At 49.1% G+C, this 18,324-nt stretch overlaps 1 protein-coding gene across 1 annotated transcript in view; it reads right to left on the bottom strand.

Moving 5' to 3' along the window:
* The window catches only part of grm5b (glutamate receptor, metabotropic 5b), a 110,478-nt gene that overhangs the window by 3,172 nt on the left and 88,982 nt on the right, over positions 1-18,324 (bottom strand). The window contains exons 9-16 of the mRNA XM_056282965.1: positions 17,493-17,661; positions 16,422-16,548; positions 9,301-9,418; positions 9,004-9,190; positions 7,385-7,543; positions 6,306-6,431; positions 3,908-4,090; positions 3,091-3,257 (exon numbers count right to left, since the gene is read on the bottom strand). Coding sequence (XP_056138940.1) covers positions 3,091-3,257; positions 3,908-4,090; positions 6,306-6,431; positions 7,385-7,543; positions 9,004-9,190; positions 9,301-9,418; positions 16,422-16,548; positions 17,493-17,661 — 1,236 coding nt within the window. The remainder of the gene's footprint in view (positions 1-3,090; positions 3,258-3,907; positions 4,091-6,305; positions 6,432-7,384; positions 7,544-9,003; positions 9,191-9,300; positions 9,419-16,421; positions 16,549-17,492; positions 17,662-18,324) is intronic.

The raw sequence follows: 18,324 nt of genomic DNA, 5'->3' as shown, positions 1-18,324 counted from the left end.
ATTTGTGACATTTTACAAGGGCTCCTTCCACTTTGGAGGCCGTTTTGTAGCGGCCTCCAAAGTGGAAGGAGCCAACACATGCTTAGAATGTACTCAATACTGTGACCACATATACATGTTTGGACTTTAGGAATATCCATCCATCCATCCATCCATCCATTATCAAAACCACTATTCCTTACTCAGGGTCAAGGGGATGCTGGAGCCTAACCCAGCAGTCATTGGGTGGCAGGCAGGGAGACACCCTGGACAAGGCTGACACACACACACACACACACACACACACACACACACACACACACACACACACACACACACACACACACACACACACGTAGAGACAATTTAGTATGGCCGATTCACCTGACCTACATGACTTTGGAAGGAAACCCACGCAGACACGGGGAGGACATGCAAACTCCACACAGAGGATGACCCAGGACGACCCCCCAAGGTTGGACTGCCCCGGGGCTCGAACCCAGGACCTTCTTGCTGTGAGGTGACTGCGCTAACCACTGCGCCACTGTGCCGCCCACTTTAGGAATATAAAACACATTTTTAGGCACATTTTACTGTATTTAAATGTCACATTCTGAAGGTTTTTCTCTTGGTCCACTGACTAATGGCTTTGTGTGTGTGTGTGTGTGTGTGTGTATGTGTGTCTGTGTGGAGCTAACCAGTCACAGCAGCTCAGAAGCAGCAGCCTGCAGTGCTGCATGGAGGAGACAGACAGCCCTGTCACTCACCCACACACACAGAGGAAGACAGGATGCGAGGAGATGGAGAGGGACGAACACGGGAGTGGCGCTGACTTTTCTCATACGGCCGGGATTGAAATCTTTGCTTACCCAGCAGGAGGAGCTGGAGTAACCTGCTGACAAATGAAAATGTGTTCCTGTCTTTTTTTCAGTCTTTATATTCCGAGCAAATGGTGGTCCGTTGCTCCCTTTGAGTCCTTTGATAGGTCCGTTGTCCCTTTAGACGTCTTGTGGATGGCCCGCCGCTTGGCTACCTGGAAGCTGTTACTTCTTTCCCCTTCACACAGCTCCTCACACATTCTCTCTCTCCTCCTTTTGCCATTGCTTCCACTTCTCACCTGTCTGTCCCTCCCTCTGACCTTCCGTTCTGTCTCTCTGCTCCCTTACCTCCTTCATCTCCCTTTCGTTGTTCCCCCGTCCCATCACCTTCTCTGTTTGCTGCCCTCTTTTCAACCACTCTGTCACTTTTTTTATTATTATTATTAAAAAGGCATAGTGAATCCACTCCACTTTACTATTTATTGCATATTTTCCAGACAGTAACACGGCTGTAAGGGAGGTTTCTGGCAGGTTGTGGTCCTGAGCCGATACAAGTGATTCAATAGACACAGCCCATAGACTCCTTCACCTCTTCACCTTGCCTCCATTACGCAATTGTCTGCAGTTCAAGTCGGGTTCATGTTAGGGGCAGAGAAACACTCGAGAGAGAGATGTGGGGGAGTCTAGAGGATAAAATCTCTTAGTGGATTCACACACACACACACACACACACACACACACACACACACACGCACGCACACACACATGCACACACACACTCCTAAATGGTCATGGAGTGGCACCATTACTGAAATGGTCTCAAGCCTCCTACAGACTGTGCGATTTTAGCAATCCTATAAGTTTACTGCAAGCCACACTGTGCGATATGGACCTAATAAACTTGGGTACGACATCAAGTTTGACGTATGTAGACTGTACGATGACGCCTACTGAAGCGCAGGCTACGTCGCAAGTCCATAAAAACGTCATCAGCGCGCGTGCCGCATCAGCGCGCGTTAATCAACCTACGCCGCTGGTAGAGCAAACATGACGCCGAGCAGGAATCGAGTCCTTTTAATGGTCTCCGCAGCTCGTTTTGTTGAATCCGTCGCATCGTGTTCACGGATACTAACAGTCTGTTTATCTGCGTTTAGCGCCAGCAAAGATTCTGCGTCGCGTTGATCAGCGCGTCATCCCGCGCTGCATTCCTGCTGGTTGGTTAGCAGACGCAGAGCCCTAGAAAGGGAGAGTTGCGTCAACTCCGTAGACGTCAATGGGCCAATTATTAAACAGCAATGGCGGATCATGGGAGCCCCGGATAGTTCCAAACAGTGCGACCCGGGGCAATGGGATTTCCATGGCGAAGGTACGTTTCTCGCATTAATCAAAGGTTAATTTACAGGCATGTTTGCTAGTTAAGAACGTAAGTAAAGTTAGCCAGTTTACTGTCCACGTTCTTCCTTTTCAGAGGAAATTATAGCAATTCTAAAAACATTATCGCGACAATAATGTTCCTACACATGCGCATAGAATATGCGTCACGTTGGAATATATCTATATCTATATATAAATGTACAAATCTGAAAATATTGGTCAGTAGTTACCAGAAATCGCGGCTAAGCAGTTCATTTAAATGACCCGCCAAGCTTCGTTCGGAACTATTCGTCGGCTACATGAACCACGTGACCCTCTCGCGTTCTGACCCCTCACTGACGTAACGCTCTCTTTCTAGGGCTCTGAGTAGACGTAGGTCAGTGGTCCCCAAGCCTGCTCCCGGAGAGCTACGCCATCCTGCCGGTTTTCGCTCCAACCCTAATTTAACACACCTGATTCTACTGACTACCTACTGACCAAGACCTTCATTAATTGAATCAGCTGTGTTAAATCAGGGTTGGAGTGAAAACCGGCAGGAGAATAGCTCTCCAGGAGCAGGGTTGGGTACCATTGACGTAAGTCGTAGGAACCGTCGCATTGTGAGATGGTCATCCTAAATTTCTCACACTGTCAGACTTAAGTCCCAGATTATCTTCGGTCGCAAGACCGTAATAATGGCCGTCTTTGGACCTGTCTCACAGTGCGACGTAGGACCACCGCTTTGGAGCCGCAACCAAAGATATTGCCACGTTTAGTCATCTTTTGTCTGAGACGGTCCAAATCGCACAGTCTGTAGGAGGCTTTTAGACTCTTACAACCAACCAGGTACTGACCTTGCCAACAATTCTGTAGTACACACAAACATGCATGCAGGCGTGCGCACACCCACACACACCCACACACACAAACGAGCACACACCTGAGTGTCTCTCCAGCAGATCCCCTCCGTTTCCACAGGTTGACCAGACTGGAGGAGCGACTAGCGGCTGAGGATGACTTGCCGTCGCCCACGTGCATGCGTACCACTGTGCTGGTGGTGAAGGCACTGCGCACATTACGCTCAGGCTTGGCCAGGATGATGTACACCTGACGTGGGACAAGTCAAAAAACGTATTTGAATGTCATCGAAGTTGTCAACAGCTGTAAAGTAGAAGAACACTCAATTGTTTCCATGAAAGAAGTTTTAAATTCAAGAAGTACTGTCTTCTGTCCATATTGAGCCTACCATGGTCACATGACCATCTAGCCATCCATTATCCACACCGTTTAGCCTGCTCTCAGGGTCATGGGGATGCTGGAGCCTATCCCAGCAGTCACTGGGCGGGAGGTGGGGAGGCACCCTGGACAGGCCGCCAGGCCATCACAGGGCCCACCCACACACACACACACCTAGGGACAATTTAGTATAGCCGATTCCCCTGATCGACATGTCTTTGGACTGTGGGAGGAAACTGCAGCACTCGGAAGAAACCCCATGTAGACACGGGGAGAACATGCAAACTCCACACAGAGGATGACCTGGGACAACCCCCAAGGTTGGACTACCCCGGGGGTCAAACCCAGGACCTTCTTGCTGCGAGGTGACTGTGCTAAGCACTGCGCCACCGTGCCACCATGATCTGTTAAATTTTAAAGCATTTCTGCCCCTCCTCTGTCCAAACAAACATCAGACAAACCTAAGGAAAGCTGTGAGGCTCGCCTCTCCTTTCACGACCAGTAGCAGACATGATCTTTACCTTGGGTACAAACATGCAGCAGAGGGCCACAGTTGCGCTGAGGCTGACACTGAAGCACATGGTGATGATCTTGTAGTTGGAGCCAAAGTAAATGGGTACGAAGGCCAGCCAGATAATACAGGTGGTGTACATGGTAAAGGCTATGTACTTAGCCTCGTTGAAATTTGCCGGGACGTTGCGCGTCTAGGAGAGGGAGGCAGGAGGACAGAGGAGGTGGAGAACAGAGAAAGACAGGATGAAGAAGAGATGGAGAGAGGGAAAATGGAAAGGGGGAGATAGAATCAAAAACACAAATTCTCGAGTTGGGTTTTGATTGTTGCTGAGATATGTACAGCGTACTATGCAGTTTAGCACAAATGGAAACATGGCAGAAGAAGACACCCCAAGCTTTTTTTTTTCTTTTTTTAAACAATCAGACCGGAATAATATCACGCCACAGCATTCAGATTGTAGCACTGATTTGGTTGCTGACTTTCACCCTGACACCGCTGCCATTGTGGGAAGATGGCGACACGAATTCATGTTTGCAGCGGCCTCACCCAGTACCGTCCATGCAGTGTCTTTGTCCACGTCTAAGTTTATGTCTTCACTTGATGGCTGGGAGAGCCTGGTTTTCTGTCCTGTGGGCCCAGGGACCACGGCCCTGCCTAGAGCTGCGCCCAAAGAGGAAAAACTGAGGGCGGCTTGACAGGACGCGGAAGCGGGGCAGGCTAAGCTAACTGCTAGCCCATGCAGACCGGCAGTTCCGACAGTCATCCTGGCATTCACTCTCTTGGACAGTGAATTTTATTTATTTATTTATTTTTGATATGTTGGATATATGCATTTTGTAGTTTTTGTAGTTTTTTGTAGTTTGGATATATGTGTTCTTGTAGTTTGGATATGTGTTTTGGGCTTTGTGTTGCACTGCGTTTCTTTCTTTCATTTCTTTTCATGTGCACAGGTGCATGGAATGAAATGACAAATATTCCCGATTCCTGATGTGGACAGCAGACCTAAAACCTTTAAAGGAAAGTGGCGGTATAACACAGATCACCCTTTGGTGCAAACGTGGAGTCACGACTTTCCATCCAAAATACCGACAGCTGGTTAGCTCAGTCAAGGCCGCTGCGCTCATAAACTCGTGTGATTGATTTCGTACGGGTTGCAGAGGTTTTCCGTTTTCCGTTTTCTTTCACTTTTCTCTTTCTCTTTAACTTCACCGCTTCCACTCTGCTGCCCTCATTGTGCTCTGTAGAAAATGGAAGAAAGCAGGCCGCCAAAACCCAAACATTCACCCTTGAATGAGTCTGCTGGAAAAGAACTCATTTGTTATGTTCAAAGACTGCCCAGGCTCATCCAAGCTGAAAGAGCATGTAAATCACGCCTCCGAATCCTGTTATCATGCAGGCAGCACGACACGGGTTCGAGCTTCAGTAACCACATTAAAACCTTTATCTCTGTCTATCTATCCATCTTTTGAGCTAATTTATTTGAATCACTGGATTATCTATCTATCTATATGCACTCGGGGTACCGGGGCTTTGGGATTTTTAGACAGCCCCCTACATTAACTGTCATCTTTCATATTTCTTTTTGTAGAAAACTAGTCATATATTGTTAGTTTTCATGTAATTCAAATGGTCAAATGGAGTTAAATACAGTGCAGGGTCGTCAATTCACTGAATACGTTTATGTCCCCAGTTGAGTGAAATCCATTCATTCAAGTTGCCCAATGCATGTGGTTAAGTTGTTAACTACACTTAAAGTATTACTGGAGAGGATGCTTTGGCCAGAGGGGAAAATTCAGCATTTCAATAAAAATATGAACCACAAGTTTATTTGGTTTATCCTCCTGGTGATTTTAAGGCACACTGACTGACCAAAAAGATTAAAAGACACTGTTTTAGGGCATCCGGGTAGCATAGCGGTCTATTCTGCTGCCTACCAACATGGGGATCGCCGGTTCGAATCCCCGTGTTACCTCCGGCTCGGTCGGGCGTCCCTACAGACACAATTGACCGTGTTTGCGGGTGGGAAGCTGGGTGTAGGTATGTGTCCTGGTCACTGCACTAGCTACTCCTCTGGTCGGTTGGGGCGCCTGTTTGGGGGAGGGGGGAAATAGCGTGATCCTCCCATGCGCAATGTCCCCCTGGTGAAACTCCTCACTGTCAGGTAAAAAGAAGCGGCTGGCGACTCCACATGTATCGGAGGAGGCATGTGGTAGTCTGCAGCCCTCCCCGACTCAGCAGAGGGGTTGGAGCAAAGACCGGGATGGCTCGGAATAGCAGGGTAATTGGCCAGGTACAATTGGGGAGAAAAAAAAACGGGGGGGGGGGGGACACACTATTTTTTCCTAACAGGTTTTGTTATATTTCTGCTGTGTATTGTGCACCAATGCAGTCAGACTAGCCAGTACCTTGAAGGCGTAGAAGGTGCAGCTGAGGATGAGTAAGCCGTTGTATCCGAGCGGGGCCACCACTCCCAGGTTAGTGGTATTACAGATGAGGTTGACCTGGCGGATGCTGGGGTAGTCATGTATCACCTGGAGTGACAGGGGAGTAAAGACAGCGTTTTAATGCTGCAGGGACAGAAAGTTGGCCCGGGCTACTACACAAGTGTCATGTCGCCGTCTCCCCCGCAAAATTCTGATGTCAGAACTGCTGAAATGTGAAAGAACCAAACCGCGATTAGAGTCGAGACAGCTGTTCCAGTACTGCTGCCTACGGGCGAAAAAATGGTGCAAATAAATTATATGATGCCTTACTAACCGTGGCAAACGAGACACTGTCAGAAATTTATACCGTCATGTTGCTGCGGGCATAGAACATACTTTGACTCAAAAATAGCCCTGGCACATGATATCTCAGTTGCTCCTGAAAAGTAAAATAGGGGTGTGTGGCTCTGCATAACAGAAATGGATGCTTGCGTAAGTACTGTGGGGCCCCAGTTTTAGATATTTCCACAGTATGAGATGTGATGATCACCGTATGGGCTATTTGGCTAGGAAACACACTAGACTGATTTAGAAAATAAGCATATTATTTCTGTTCTCCAGCCAAAACAGTCATAGTTGTGGTCACATGGGTCACGTAACCTAAAGATGTTCTTGTAAATCCTTGCTACAAAAAAATACTGGTCCAAAAAGATAAAAACAACCCAAGATAGCGAATGGGGACATTAAAGTGTTATGGTTCAATCCTGTGAGGGTGGGCTATAACAAACCTCTGATGATGCAGAGAGAATTAGGACTACAAACAGCCTCGATGAGCAATCAGAGAGACGGTGAATAGAAGAGATGATGCAAGAGGCTGGCAATCATAACTCTCCAGATATAAAAAGAGGTTCATCACAAGGTAACTTTGACTCATTCTGTGCAATTACCGAGCACATCTCCCTTCTCTGTCTGTCTCTGTGTCTGAGTGTCTGTCTATCAAGCCACCCGTCTGTCTGTGCTTGTGTCTTCCAGGCGCTAGCTAACCACGGGGCCCGGCCTACCTGTGGCGGCTCCATGAGGAACAGAGCTACGATGATGCTCAGCTGGAGCAGTATGAGCAGGAAGGCGATGATGAGCTGGGCGCAGGCGGACATGAAGCGAGGCTTTTTGGTACAGATCTTCTTCTTGCTGCCAGCCAGGATCCGTGCGATGCGGTTGGTCTGGGGTCAGATCAAACACAAGCAATGTGCGTTATGCGGAAGCCAGGAGTACTCCGATGCTGCGCTTCGGCGTACTGCAGCATTCTTTACCACTGCACCTACGCTTATGGATTGATGGAACATGTTGGGAAATGTTACAAAAAAAAATCATCGAAGTGTTGAAAATGTACATATAAATGGGATGGGAGGGGGCGTCCGGGTAGCGTAGCGGTCTGTTCCGTTACCTACCAACACGGGGATAGGTGGTTCGAATCCCCGTGTTACCTTCAGCTTGGTCGGGCATCCCTTTAAGACACGACTGGCCGTGTCTGCGGGTGGGAAGCCGGATGTGGGGATGTGTCCTGGTCGCTGCAGTAGCGCCTCCTCTGGTCGGTCGAGGCGCCTGTTCGGGGGGGGGGAATAGCGTGATCCTACCATGCGCTACTCCGGCTGGCGGCTCCACATGTATCGGAGGAGGCATGTGGTAGTCTGCAGCCCTCCCCGGATCAGGAGAGGGGGTGGAGCAGAGACCGGGACGGCTCGGAAGAGTGGGGTAATTGACCGGATATAATAAGGGAGAAACCCCCCCCCCAAATAAATAAATAAATAAATAAAAATAAATAAATGGGATGGGATTCAAAATATATCCACAGTCCTGTTACATATTCAACATCTGTTGTGATGTAAGGATATCTGCTACTCTTACCCTGTTCTCTTGCACTTCAGTCTCCGCCAACCTTCCCTGGTCCTGATGGCAAGGCTGAATAACTCATGGCAGGAGACATGCATATGCTCTATGACAGCCCGTCACTCGGTTCCCTAGCCCCTATCCCCATCCATCCCTCTCTCCGAACCGCTCTCTATTAATCCCATACATCATCCAGCTAGCTCCCCGCTTCTTGACCAAGGCACAGCAGCTCATGGCTGAGGGAAAATCTACACTATCTCACGATACATACACCCCCCCCACACACCCACACACATGTTGATACTTCTATACGTGTGAGGACCCTCAGTGACAACATTCATTCCTTTACCCCTAACCCCAATACTAACCATCAGCACTACATGTATAACCTTAACCCTCACATTAACCTTAACCTAATCCTAAAATTAACCTGAAACCAAAGTACCAGCCTTACAAGTACAGACGGCTTGAAGAAGTAAGGGGACCGGTCAGGATGTCCTCACAAGCCAAGTTTGTTCTACCAAGAGAGATGGGCTGTCAAGGGTCGCTCCCTGACAGCCCATCTCTCCTATTAGAGCAGAGCGGAATAGAGAGCTGGCAGGCCGGCGCTCAGGGTATAGCTGCTTCTCTACAGACAGTAAATAAGACATAACACCTCCAGCATCCTGAAGATATGGGCCCTCTGGGTTCCTGCTTGGTGCAAGTACTGAACTAGCCTTGCCTCCAGCTGAAAGGTACAGCGTGTGTGTGTGTGTGTTTCTCTGTTTCCGCCTGTCCAGGCTGCAGAAGTTACCTTGGTGACGAGGGCAGAATAGCTCATGGCGGGTGAAAGGCCTATCCCCAGACGCTGGAGGTAGCAGTGGATGGCATGGGGTTTGGCTATGAGGGTGAAGGTACACAGGTAACCCAGGCAGATCCCCGCCAGGATGATGTAGCACAGCTCTCGGCTGGACGATTTCACCACAGGAGTGTCCCTGAATCTGAACACAGAGACACACATCATAGCACATACACACGTGCATATATTGCACCCACAAAGACGCACAGAAATGCATACGGCGCGTGCAGAGAGAGTACAGCGACGTGTCACCTGATGAAGACCGCCGTGACGAAGAAAGTGGCCATCAGACCCAGACAGGCAAACACCACGGCTGCGATGGGCTCAGGATCCCCCCACCGCAGGTACTCCACTGGGATCGGGTCACAGCCTGGGGGGGGGGGTAATCACCATTAATAAACATCTCTAAAGCAACAACGGGAATGATTAAACCAAGATTAGGCAACCGTTACATGAGGAATATATATATATATATATATATATATATATATATATATATATATATATATATATATATATATATATATATGAGATAGATTTGTTTTAATCCACATGTAATTTTAATTTGGACTTTTACGCAACAGTTTTTTTACTATCTCCTGCAGCCATCCTCCCAGTTCACATGCCCTGTTTATTATAATCTGCTCTGCTCCACTCTCTCCATCCTTCCCCTCCTCCTGTGTCCGCCCTTCCTCCCACTTTTATCTCCCTCTCACCGTCTGTCTCCCACCCGGTCCTGTCCCCCACTCAATCCCCCCATTCTTGTCTTCCCTCTCTGTCACGGGCATCTCTCCTTCAGTCCCTCACTGCATCTTTCATGTCCTGGGTCAATAGCGTCCTTTTCTTTTCCTCCTTTCTCGTGTACTTGGCCAGTTACCCGAATTTTCCGAGCCATCCTGGTCGCTGCTCCACCCCCTCTGCTGATCCGAGGAGGGCTGCAGACTACCACATGTCTCCTCCGACACACATGGAGTCGCCATCCGCTTCTTTTCACCAGACAGTGAGGAGTTGCACCAGGGGGGACGTAGCACGTGGGGGAACACGCAATTCCCCCAGTCCCCCCCCCCCCCGAACAGGCGCCCTGGCTGACCAGAGGAGGCGCTAGTGCAGCGACCAGGACACCCACCCACATCTGGCTTCTCACCCGCAGACACGGCCTATTGTGTCAGTAGGGACGCCCTCGGTAACAAGGGGATTCGAACCCGCTATCCCCGTTGGTAGGCAACGGAACAGACCACCACGCTACCCGGACGCCTGCTTTTTCCTCCTTTTTCTGCCCCTCTCCTTCATCCGTGGCAAATGAGGATCCAGTCGGCCCACCTGTGCCGTGGGACCCTCTCTCCATCTTCATACTCGTGCAGGTCTCAGCAGACACAGACAGAGCAGCCGTGTCTGCGGGGAGAATATGGAGACGGAGGGTGTAGCAAGGCTGAGTGCCTCAACGCTGTTACACCCTCCATCTCCATACTCTTCCCTTCTGCCCTACATTTTATCCCACTCTCTCTAACCTGTGGATGTTTCTCACGTCTCTCCCCCTCTCACTCCTTCCGTTGCTGTCTTCTTCCGAGACAGGCGGATAAGTGCCATTAATTACAGGGACGGCTATAATTACGATCCCCCGTAACGCTCTGTGAAATTACCATCCGGCCAGTCGAGACATCACGCGAGGGACATAGAGTAACACACACACACACACACACACACACACACACACGCACACAGGTTTAGTAGGATGGACGCAGCAGTCATTAAAAACGATGGAGTAATTTAATAGGTTTGTCTTTAACACAGCCAATAACATTTATTAAATCAGCGATGTACTGGGGTTCAGGGGCAGAAAAAATGGCCTAATTGCTGAATGGGAGCCGAGGGGCCGGTGAGAGAGACAGACAGACACCAGGTCAGGTGGCTGCAGGTCTGAGGAAGAGGAGGAAGTGGGTAGCTGGCGGTGTGTGGCGAGGGCGGGCGGTCAGTTCGATACGAGGCTGGATACCACATAAATTATAATATCCTCAACACTGGTTCAGCTGTTGATCTTCCCGCCACACCACTGGGAATGGTGAGGAAAGCAGTTTAACCATTTTATTATAGAGGACCGGACACACAAGGGCGTACGCCACCTAGCGCCTGTCTGCTGACCAGGCAGCGTCATGTAAATCTGGCTAGTTAAACACACACCACTGTGGACAGACTGACTCATATTGCTATGAGTTTGGGTGTGATCAAAAAAAAAAGGGGGGGGGGGGCGTCCAGGTAGTGTAGCGGCCATTCCGTTGCCTACCAACACGAGGATGCGGGTGGGAAGCCGGATGTGGGTATGTGTCCTGGTTGCTGCACTAGCGCCTCCTCTGGTTGGTCGGGGCACTTGCTCAGGGGGGAGGAACTGGGGGGATAGCGTGATCCTCCCACGCGCTACATCCCCCTGGCGAAACTCCTCACTGTCAGGTGAAAAGAAGCGGCTGGCGACTCCACATGTATCAGAGGAGGCGTGTGGTAGTCTGCAGCCCTCCTCGGATCGGCAGAGGGGTTGGAGCAATGACCGGAATGGCTCAGAAGAGTGGGGTAATTGGCCAAGTGCAACTGGGGAAACCCCCCCCCCAAAAAAAATTATTAATAAAGCTCACCCAGAACTTTTGACTAAGGGACTTTACTTTGAAGTAGAATCCCTTAGTCAACACATCATCTGACATACCTGGGGAGGCATGGAGATGTTTAGGAGAGATGGCAGTGGGGTTTTTAATTAGATTGTTTAACACAATCTTGGAAAGGGAGAGGATGCCTGAGGAGTGGAGAAGGAGCATACTGGTACCGATTTTCAAGAACAAGGGCGATGTGCAGGACTGTAGTAACTACAGAGGTATAAAGTTGATCAGCCACAGCGTGAAGATATGGGAAAGAGTAATAGAAGCTAGGTTAAGAGGAGAGGTGACGATTAGCGAGCAGCAGTATGGTTTCATGCCACGAAAGAGCACCACAGATGCAATTATTTGCTTTGAGAATGTTGATGGAGAAGTATAGAGAAGGCCAGGAATTATATTGTGTCTTTGTGGATTTAGAGAAAGCATACAACAGGGTGCCGAAAGAGGAGGTGTGGTAGTGTATGAGGAAGTCGGTAGTAGCAGAGAAGTATGTAGGAGTGGTGCAGGATATGTATGAGGGAAGTGTGACAGTGGTGAGGTGTGCGGTTGGAATGGCAGATGGGTTCAAGGTGGAGGTGGGATTACATCAAGGATCAGCTCTGAGCCCTTTCTTGCTTGCAATGGTGATGGACAGGTTGACGGACAAGATCAGGCAGGAGTCTCCATGGACAATGATCTTCGCGGATGACATTGTGATCTGTAGTGAGAGTAGGGTGCAGGTTGAGGAGAGCCTGGAGAGGTGGAGGTATGCACTGGGGAGAAGAGTAATGAAAGTCAGTAGGAGCAAGACGGAATACCTATGCATGAATGAGAGGGAGGACGGTGGAATGGTCAGGATGCAAGGAATGGAAATGATGAAGGCATATGTGTTTAAATACTTGGGGTCAACTGTCCAAAGTAACGGGGAGTGCAGGAGAGAGGTGAAGAAGAGAGTGCAGGCAGGGTGGAGAAGAGTGTCAAGAGTGATTTGCGACAGAAGGGTACCAGCAAGAGTTAAAGGGAAGGTTTACAGGATGGTTGTGAGACCAGCTATGTTGTATGGTTTGGAGACAGTGGCGCTGACGAAAAGACAGGAGGCGGAGCTGGAGGTGGCAGAGTTGAAGATGCTAGGATTTTTACTGGGAGTGACGAAGAAGGACAGGATTAGGAACGATTATATTAGAGGGACCGCTCAGGTTGGACAGTTTGGAGACAAAGCAAGAGAGGCAAGATTGAGATGGCTTGGACATGTGTGGTGGAAAGATGCTGGGTATATTGGGAGAAGGATGCTGAATATGGAGCTGCCAGGGAAGAGGAAAAGAGGAAGGCCAAAGAGGAGGTTTATGGATGTGGTGAGGGAGGACATGCAGGTGGCTGGTGTGACAGAGGAAGCTGCAGAGGACAGGAAGAAATGGAAACGAATGATCCACTGTGGCGACCCCTAACGGGAGCAGCCGAAAGTAGTAGTAGTAGTAGTAGTAGATAAAGCTCACCCAGATCACTCGAATAGTAAATAGAATTATTTGTTGTACCCAAATACACAAATATGTGAGCATGGCTCTGTACTTTATGCAGTTTGCTGTGGGGATGACTTGAAATCTTAAGGGGGGGGGCACCTTATGGCCTTTTTCAGACTTGAGCGCCACGGCCCATTTAAATTAAGATGATGGAATTGAAAATCCCTTATTTGTTCTCCCGGCCTTTCCCAAATTGCCTCAGGTCTGAAAACATTGGCTTGCATGGCAATTTTGTGCCACACTACTGTAGTTCAAAAGCAGTGGTGGAATGTAACTAAGTACATTTACTCAAATACTGTACTTAAGTACAATTTTGAGGTAATTGTACTTTACGTTAGTATTTCCATTTTATGCTACTTTATAATTTTACTCCACTACATTTCAGAGGGAAATATGGTATGTTTTACTCCACTACATTTGACAGCTCTAGTTGATAGTTACTTTGCAGATTTAGATTATTAATAAATCAACTAATAATGATATATTTGTTATAGGCTAAGCTGCCCAGCAGTATATAAAGTAATTTAAATTAGCTCCACATTTCACAGCTGCAGCACTGATGTGATGAACACGTAATAGCGTCAATAATTATAGTCCAATAATATCATATATGATTCTGAAATGCATAATGAGTACATTTACTTTTGCTACTTTAAGTATATTGTGATGCTAATACTTTTGTACTTTTTACTTAAGTACGGTTTTGAATGCAGGGCCTTTACTTGTAACAAAGTATTTTTACACTGTGGTATTGCTTCTTTTACTTAAGTAAAAGTTCTGAATACTTCTTCCACCACTGTTGAAAAGACTCTGAGGTTTGTGGAGACCAGCACTCAGTCTTATCTCAGACCAGGCCGCAGCGAGGGGTTAGGGCCGCTCGTTGGCGGTTCAGCCAGCGTCGAGTTTAGAGGCAGACTCCATCAAACGCCCTGAAACTCCAACAGAAACACTTTACTGATCAGCAGAGAGGCCCAAATCCCATGGCTAATGGTCGCCTCCTCTGGCGCCCCCTCTTCATCGCCATCTCTGAGCTTTTGTCTTGCTCTCTGGCTCTGTGCAGATTTCTGCTTTGAGTCACTCGCTACTTGCTCTTTTCTCCGACTCGTTCGTCGCATTCCCTCGTCACATCCCTCTGTCATCCATAGTATGTAGAACGTGCCTTCCTCTTTAATTCCATCCCATGATGACCCCCCCATCAACTCTACTCTCTCTCTCTCTCTCTCTCTCTCTCTCTCTCTCTCTCTCCCTCTCTCTCTCTCCTCATCCTTTCCGGCTGGCCTGAGGGAGGAAGATCAAAATGCCTGCTGGAGGAACAGGGCATGTAGTTTGTTTTCATCTCATCACAACTGCTTCAACATAACCCCACTGGGGCACACTGACACCAGTTATTGTTAATGCAACGGTTCTAATACACACAACCACAAGCACACGCAAACATGCCTTCAAACACTCACATGTAAACACACACACACACACACACACACACACACGCTTACATAAAGTTGCATCACACACCAACTCAGATGTACAAACACACATCCATGGACAGACAAAACACACAAACGAGCCTTCCCGCGGGCGCCATCTTTCACCTCTCGCTTTCTTCTGTATCAACTGGCTCGTCGCCGCTCCTGTCTCACAAAAGTTGTTCCCTGCCTTTTTTTCTAACTTTCCGGAGGCTTCTGCCCCCTGTTAAGGAGTAGATCCCGGGTTTGCGGTGCAGCACAGCTCATGTTTTAGTCATGATGCTCCGTGCGGCGCTAAGAGCCAGCATAATGAGCGCGTGAAGGCGTAGCGGAGCCACATCCAGCGGCTGCGGAAAGCTCCGGAGGGCAAGTACGGCTTCACTGCTGCTGAAAAAGTATTCGCACTGAAAATTGCTCTCAATACAGAATAATTACAACACCGGTGACCACGTCGGCAACAAATTAAAGGAATGGGAAAGAGGAGGAGAGGTGGCGGCAGCGGGGTGGGATGAGGCTGGGGAGAGGGGGGATGGAGATAGAGGGCAGGCTTCAACTCTGTTTCTCTACTAGAATTGTTAGAGTAACTCTAATCATAGGCTCTGATGGGGGCACCGTATTAGGGTAAAATGTGACTATCTTCTACGCTTCACACACACACACACACACACACACACACACACACACGCGCGCACACACACATGCATGCAAACACAAACATATGCATGCACATACACATGCATGCAAACACACAAATGCATGCATGCATGCGTGCATGTGCACACACACAAGCACTCATAATAAACATCAGTGGCAACTTTAGTTTGCTTCCATTTTGTATTCATCATGCAGTTTCTATGCGGTAGCCATGCAAAAATGATAATCCCTCGGCTGCCCATGGGAGGTTCCCTCTTCAGTTGCCCTCCAAAAAGAGGCCATGGCTCTGGGTCGGCTATAGCACAGCACTGACAGAGCAGATTTGGATTCAGCGTCCTTCTAAAAGATGCTTCAAAAGGAAGGATGCTCTCTGAAATCGGGGTTTAAGCCCCCTGCTGATGGCTGGTCTCCATGAGGCCACCCCTCCACCCTACAGCCACATGTGTGTTTCTGAATGTTTCCACTGCAGTAAGCGGTATGGTCAAAAAGGTCTCTGGAAGGTCTCTGGAAGGCCAATAAGAGTTTTTGACTCCTCAGCCAGATACATCCATCCAGCCACCCTTTATCCAAACTGCTTATCCTGCTCTCAGGGTCGCAGGGATGCTAGAGCCTACCCCAGCCGCCACTGGGCGGCAGGCGGGGAGACATCCTGGACAGGCCGCCAGGCCATCACAGGGCCAACACACACAGATTCAAACCTAGGGACAATTTAGTACGGCCGAGTCACCTGACCTACATGTCTTTGGACTGTGGGAGGAAACCGGCGCCCCCGGAGGAAACCCACGCAGAGAACATGCAACCTCCACACAGAGGACGACCCGCAAGGTTGGACTACCCCGGGGCTCGAACCCAGGACCTTCTTGCTGTGAGGCGACCATGCTAACCACTGCGCCACCGTGCCGCCCCCAGTGAGATACAATCTCAATGAATTCATTTAGATTAGACAACGCCACCTCAAGGCAAGGGCACCCAACTGCATATTCATGGACAGGAGAACACTGGTATGTACACATGCATGCCAAGTCAACACTCCCTCTCACACACACTCACAGACAAACACACACACACACACACACACACACACACACACACACACACACACACACACACACACAAACCTGTGAGGTCATCAGTAGGCCAGGAGCCCAGGTCGCAGGCTCTGCACGTGTATTCGTCAAACACAAACTCATTCTCCTTACAGGGTGTGCAGGTCCAGCAGCAACTCACCTCACCTTTACGGATCACCTGAGGGAGAAACACGCGGACAAAATGACACACGCACAGAGACACTGTGGACCGAAAACAGATGAGCAGAGGCCCTCAAAACGCTGAGTACAATTTCAGGAAGCCAGCGTTGCATGTGTTTGTCTGTATGTAGCTGCATGTGTGTTTGTGTGCATGTGACTATTAGAGTGCCTGCCTGTCTGCCTGCGAGTGTGTTTGTCTGCCTGTGAGTGTGTTTGGACTAGTCACTCCACTTCTGCTTGCTTTTTGTCTTTGTCTTTGTGTAACTATTTGTGTGCCAAAGTGTATGTGTGCATGTATGTGTGTGCATGCATTTGCATACATGTGTGTGTGTGTGTGCGTGCGTCCAATTACCGCACTCTTCCGAGCCGTCCCGGTCGCTGCTTCACCCCCTCTGTTGATCCGGGGAGGGCTGCAGACTACCACATGCCTCCTCTGATACATGTGGAGTCACCAGCCACTTCTTTTCACCTGACAGTGAGGAGTTTCACCAGGGGGACGTAGCGCGTGGGAGGATCGTGCTATTCCCCCCAGTCCCCTCCCCCCGAACAGGTGCCCCGACCGACCAGAGGAGGCACTAGTGCAGCGACCAGGACACATACCCGTGTCCTGCTTCCCACCTGCAGACATGGCCAATTGTGTCTGTAGGGATGCCAGACCAAGCCGGAGGTAACGCAGGGATTCGGACCGGCGATCCCCTTGTTGGTAGGCAATGGAATAGACCGCTACACTACCTGGATGCCCTTGTCCATGTGTGTTTTAACAGTAGAAAGACCAAGACCGTCAGTTTGACTGTTTTGGTCAGGGGTGTGAGTGTATATGGGCACACGTGTGTAGTATGTGTTAATACCAGAACAGGTTTGTGTTGATGTGTTGGCCAGCTCGTGTGCTAGTAGGCACAGGCTTGTGTGTATCTGCATGTCTGTGTCAGTTTAATATTTCACCTTTATCTGCCCCTTGTCACAGGGTTCGCTGCAAACCGACTTGATGAGGCCATCTTTGCTGGGCCATATTTCATCGTCATCGATCTTCAGCCCACTGTTGTCCCAGCTGCCCACATTTATGTAGTCAAAGAAATCCTTCCCCATCTTCTTAAAGTTCATTATTTCATATCTGGGGAGAGGGGATATACCAGGTATTAGGAATCAGGGACATTTATTTATCATTTCATTCCATCCAAACAACAAGAACACATATCCAAACTACCAAAAAAATACAAAAACACATATATCCAACATATCAAAATAAATAAATAAATAACAAATTCACTGCCCAAGAGTGCGAATGTCAGGAGGACTGTCGGAACTGCCAGTCTGCATGGGCTAGCAGTTAGCTTAGCCTGCCCCGCTTCTGCGTCCTGTCAGATCGCCCTCAGAGTTTCCTCTTTGGGTGGAGCTCCCAGCAGGGCCGTGGTCCCTGGGCCCACAGGACGCAGCAGACCAAGCTCTACCAGCCGATCCAGCGCCAGCTCTCCCAGCCATCAAACGAACACACAAACTTAAGACGCAGATGTGAACAAAGACGCTGCATGGACGGTACTGGGTGAGGCGGCTGTAAATGTGAATTTATGTTGCCATCATATATGTTGCCATCATATATGTCCATCCATCCATCCATCCATCTATCCATTATCTGAACTGCTTATCCTGCTCTCAGGGTTGCAGGGATGCTGGAGCCTATGCCAGCAGTCATTGGGCGGCAGGCGGGGAGACACCCTGGACAGGCTGCCAGGCCATCACAGGGTTGACACACACACGCACACACACACACACACAC

This window comes from Lampris incognitus, chromosome 7 (assembly GCF_029633865.1).
Source record: "Lampris incognitus isolate fLamInc1 chromosome 7, fLamInc1.hap2, whole genome shotgun sequence".
Classification (NCBI taxonomy): domain Eukaryota; kingdom Metazoa; phylum Chordata; class Actinopteri; order Lampriformes; family Lampridae; genus Lampris; species Lampris incognitus.
This window is presented reverse-complemented; position numbering and strand designations above follow the sequence as displayed.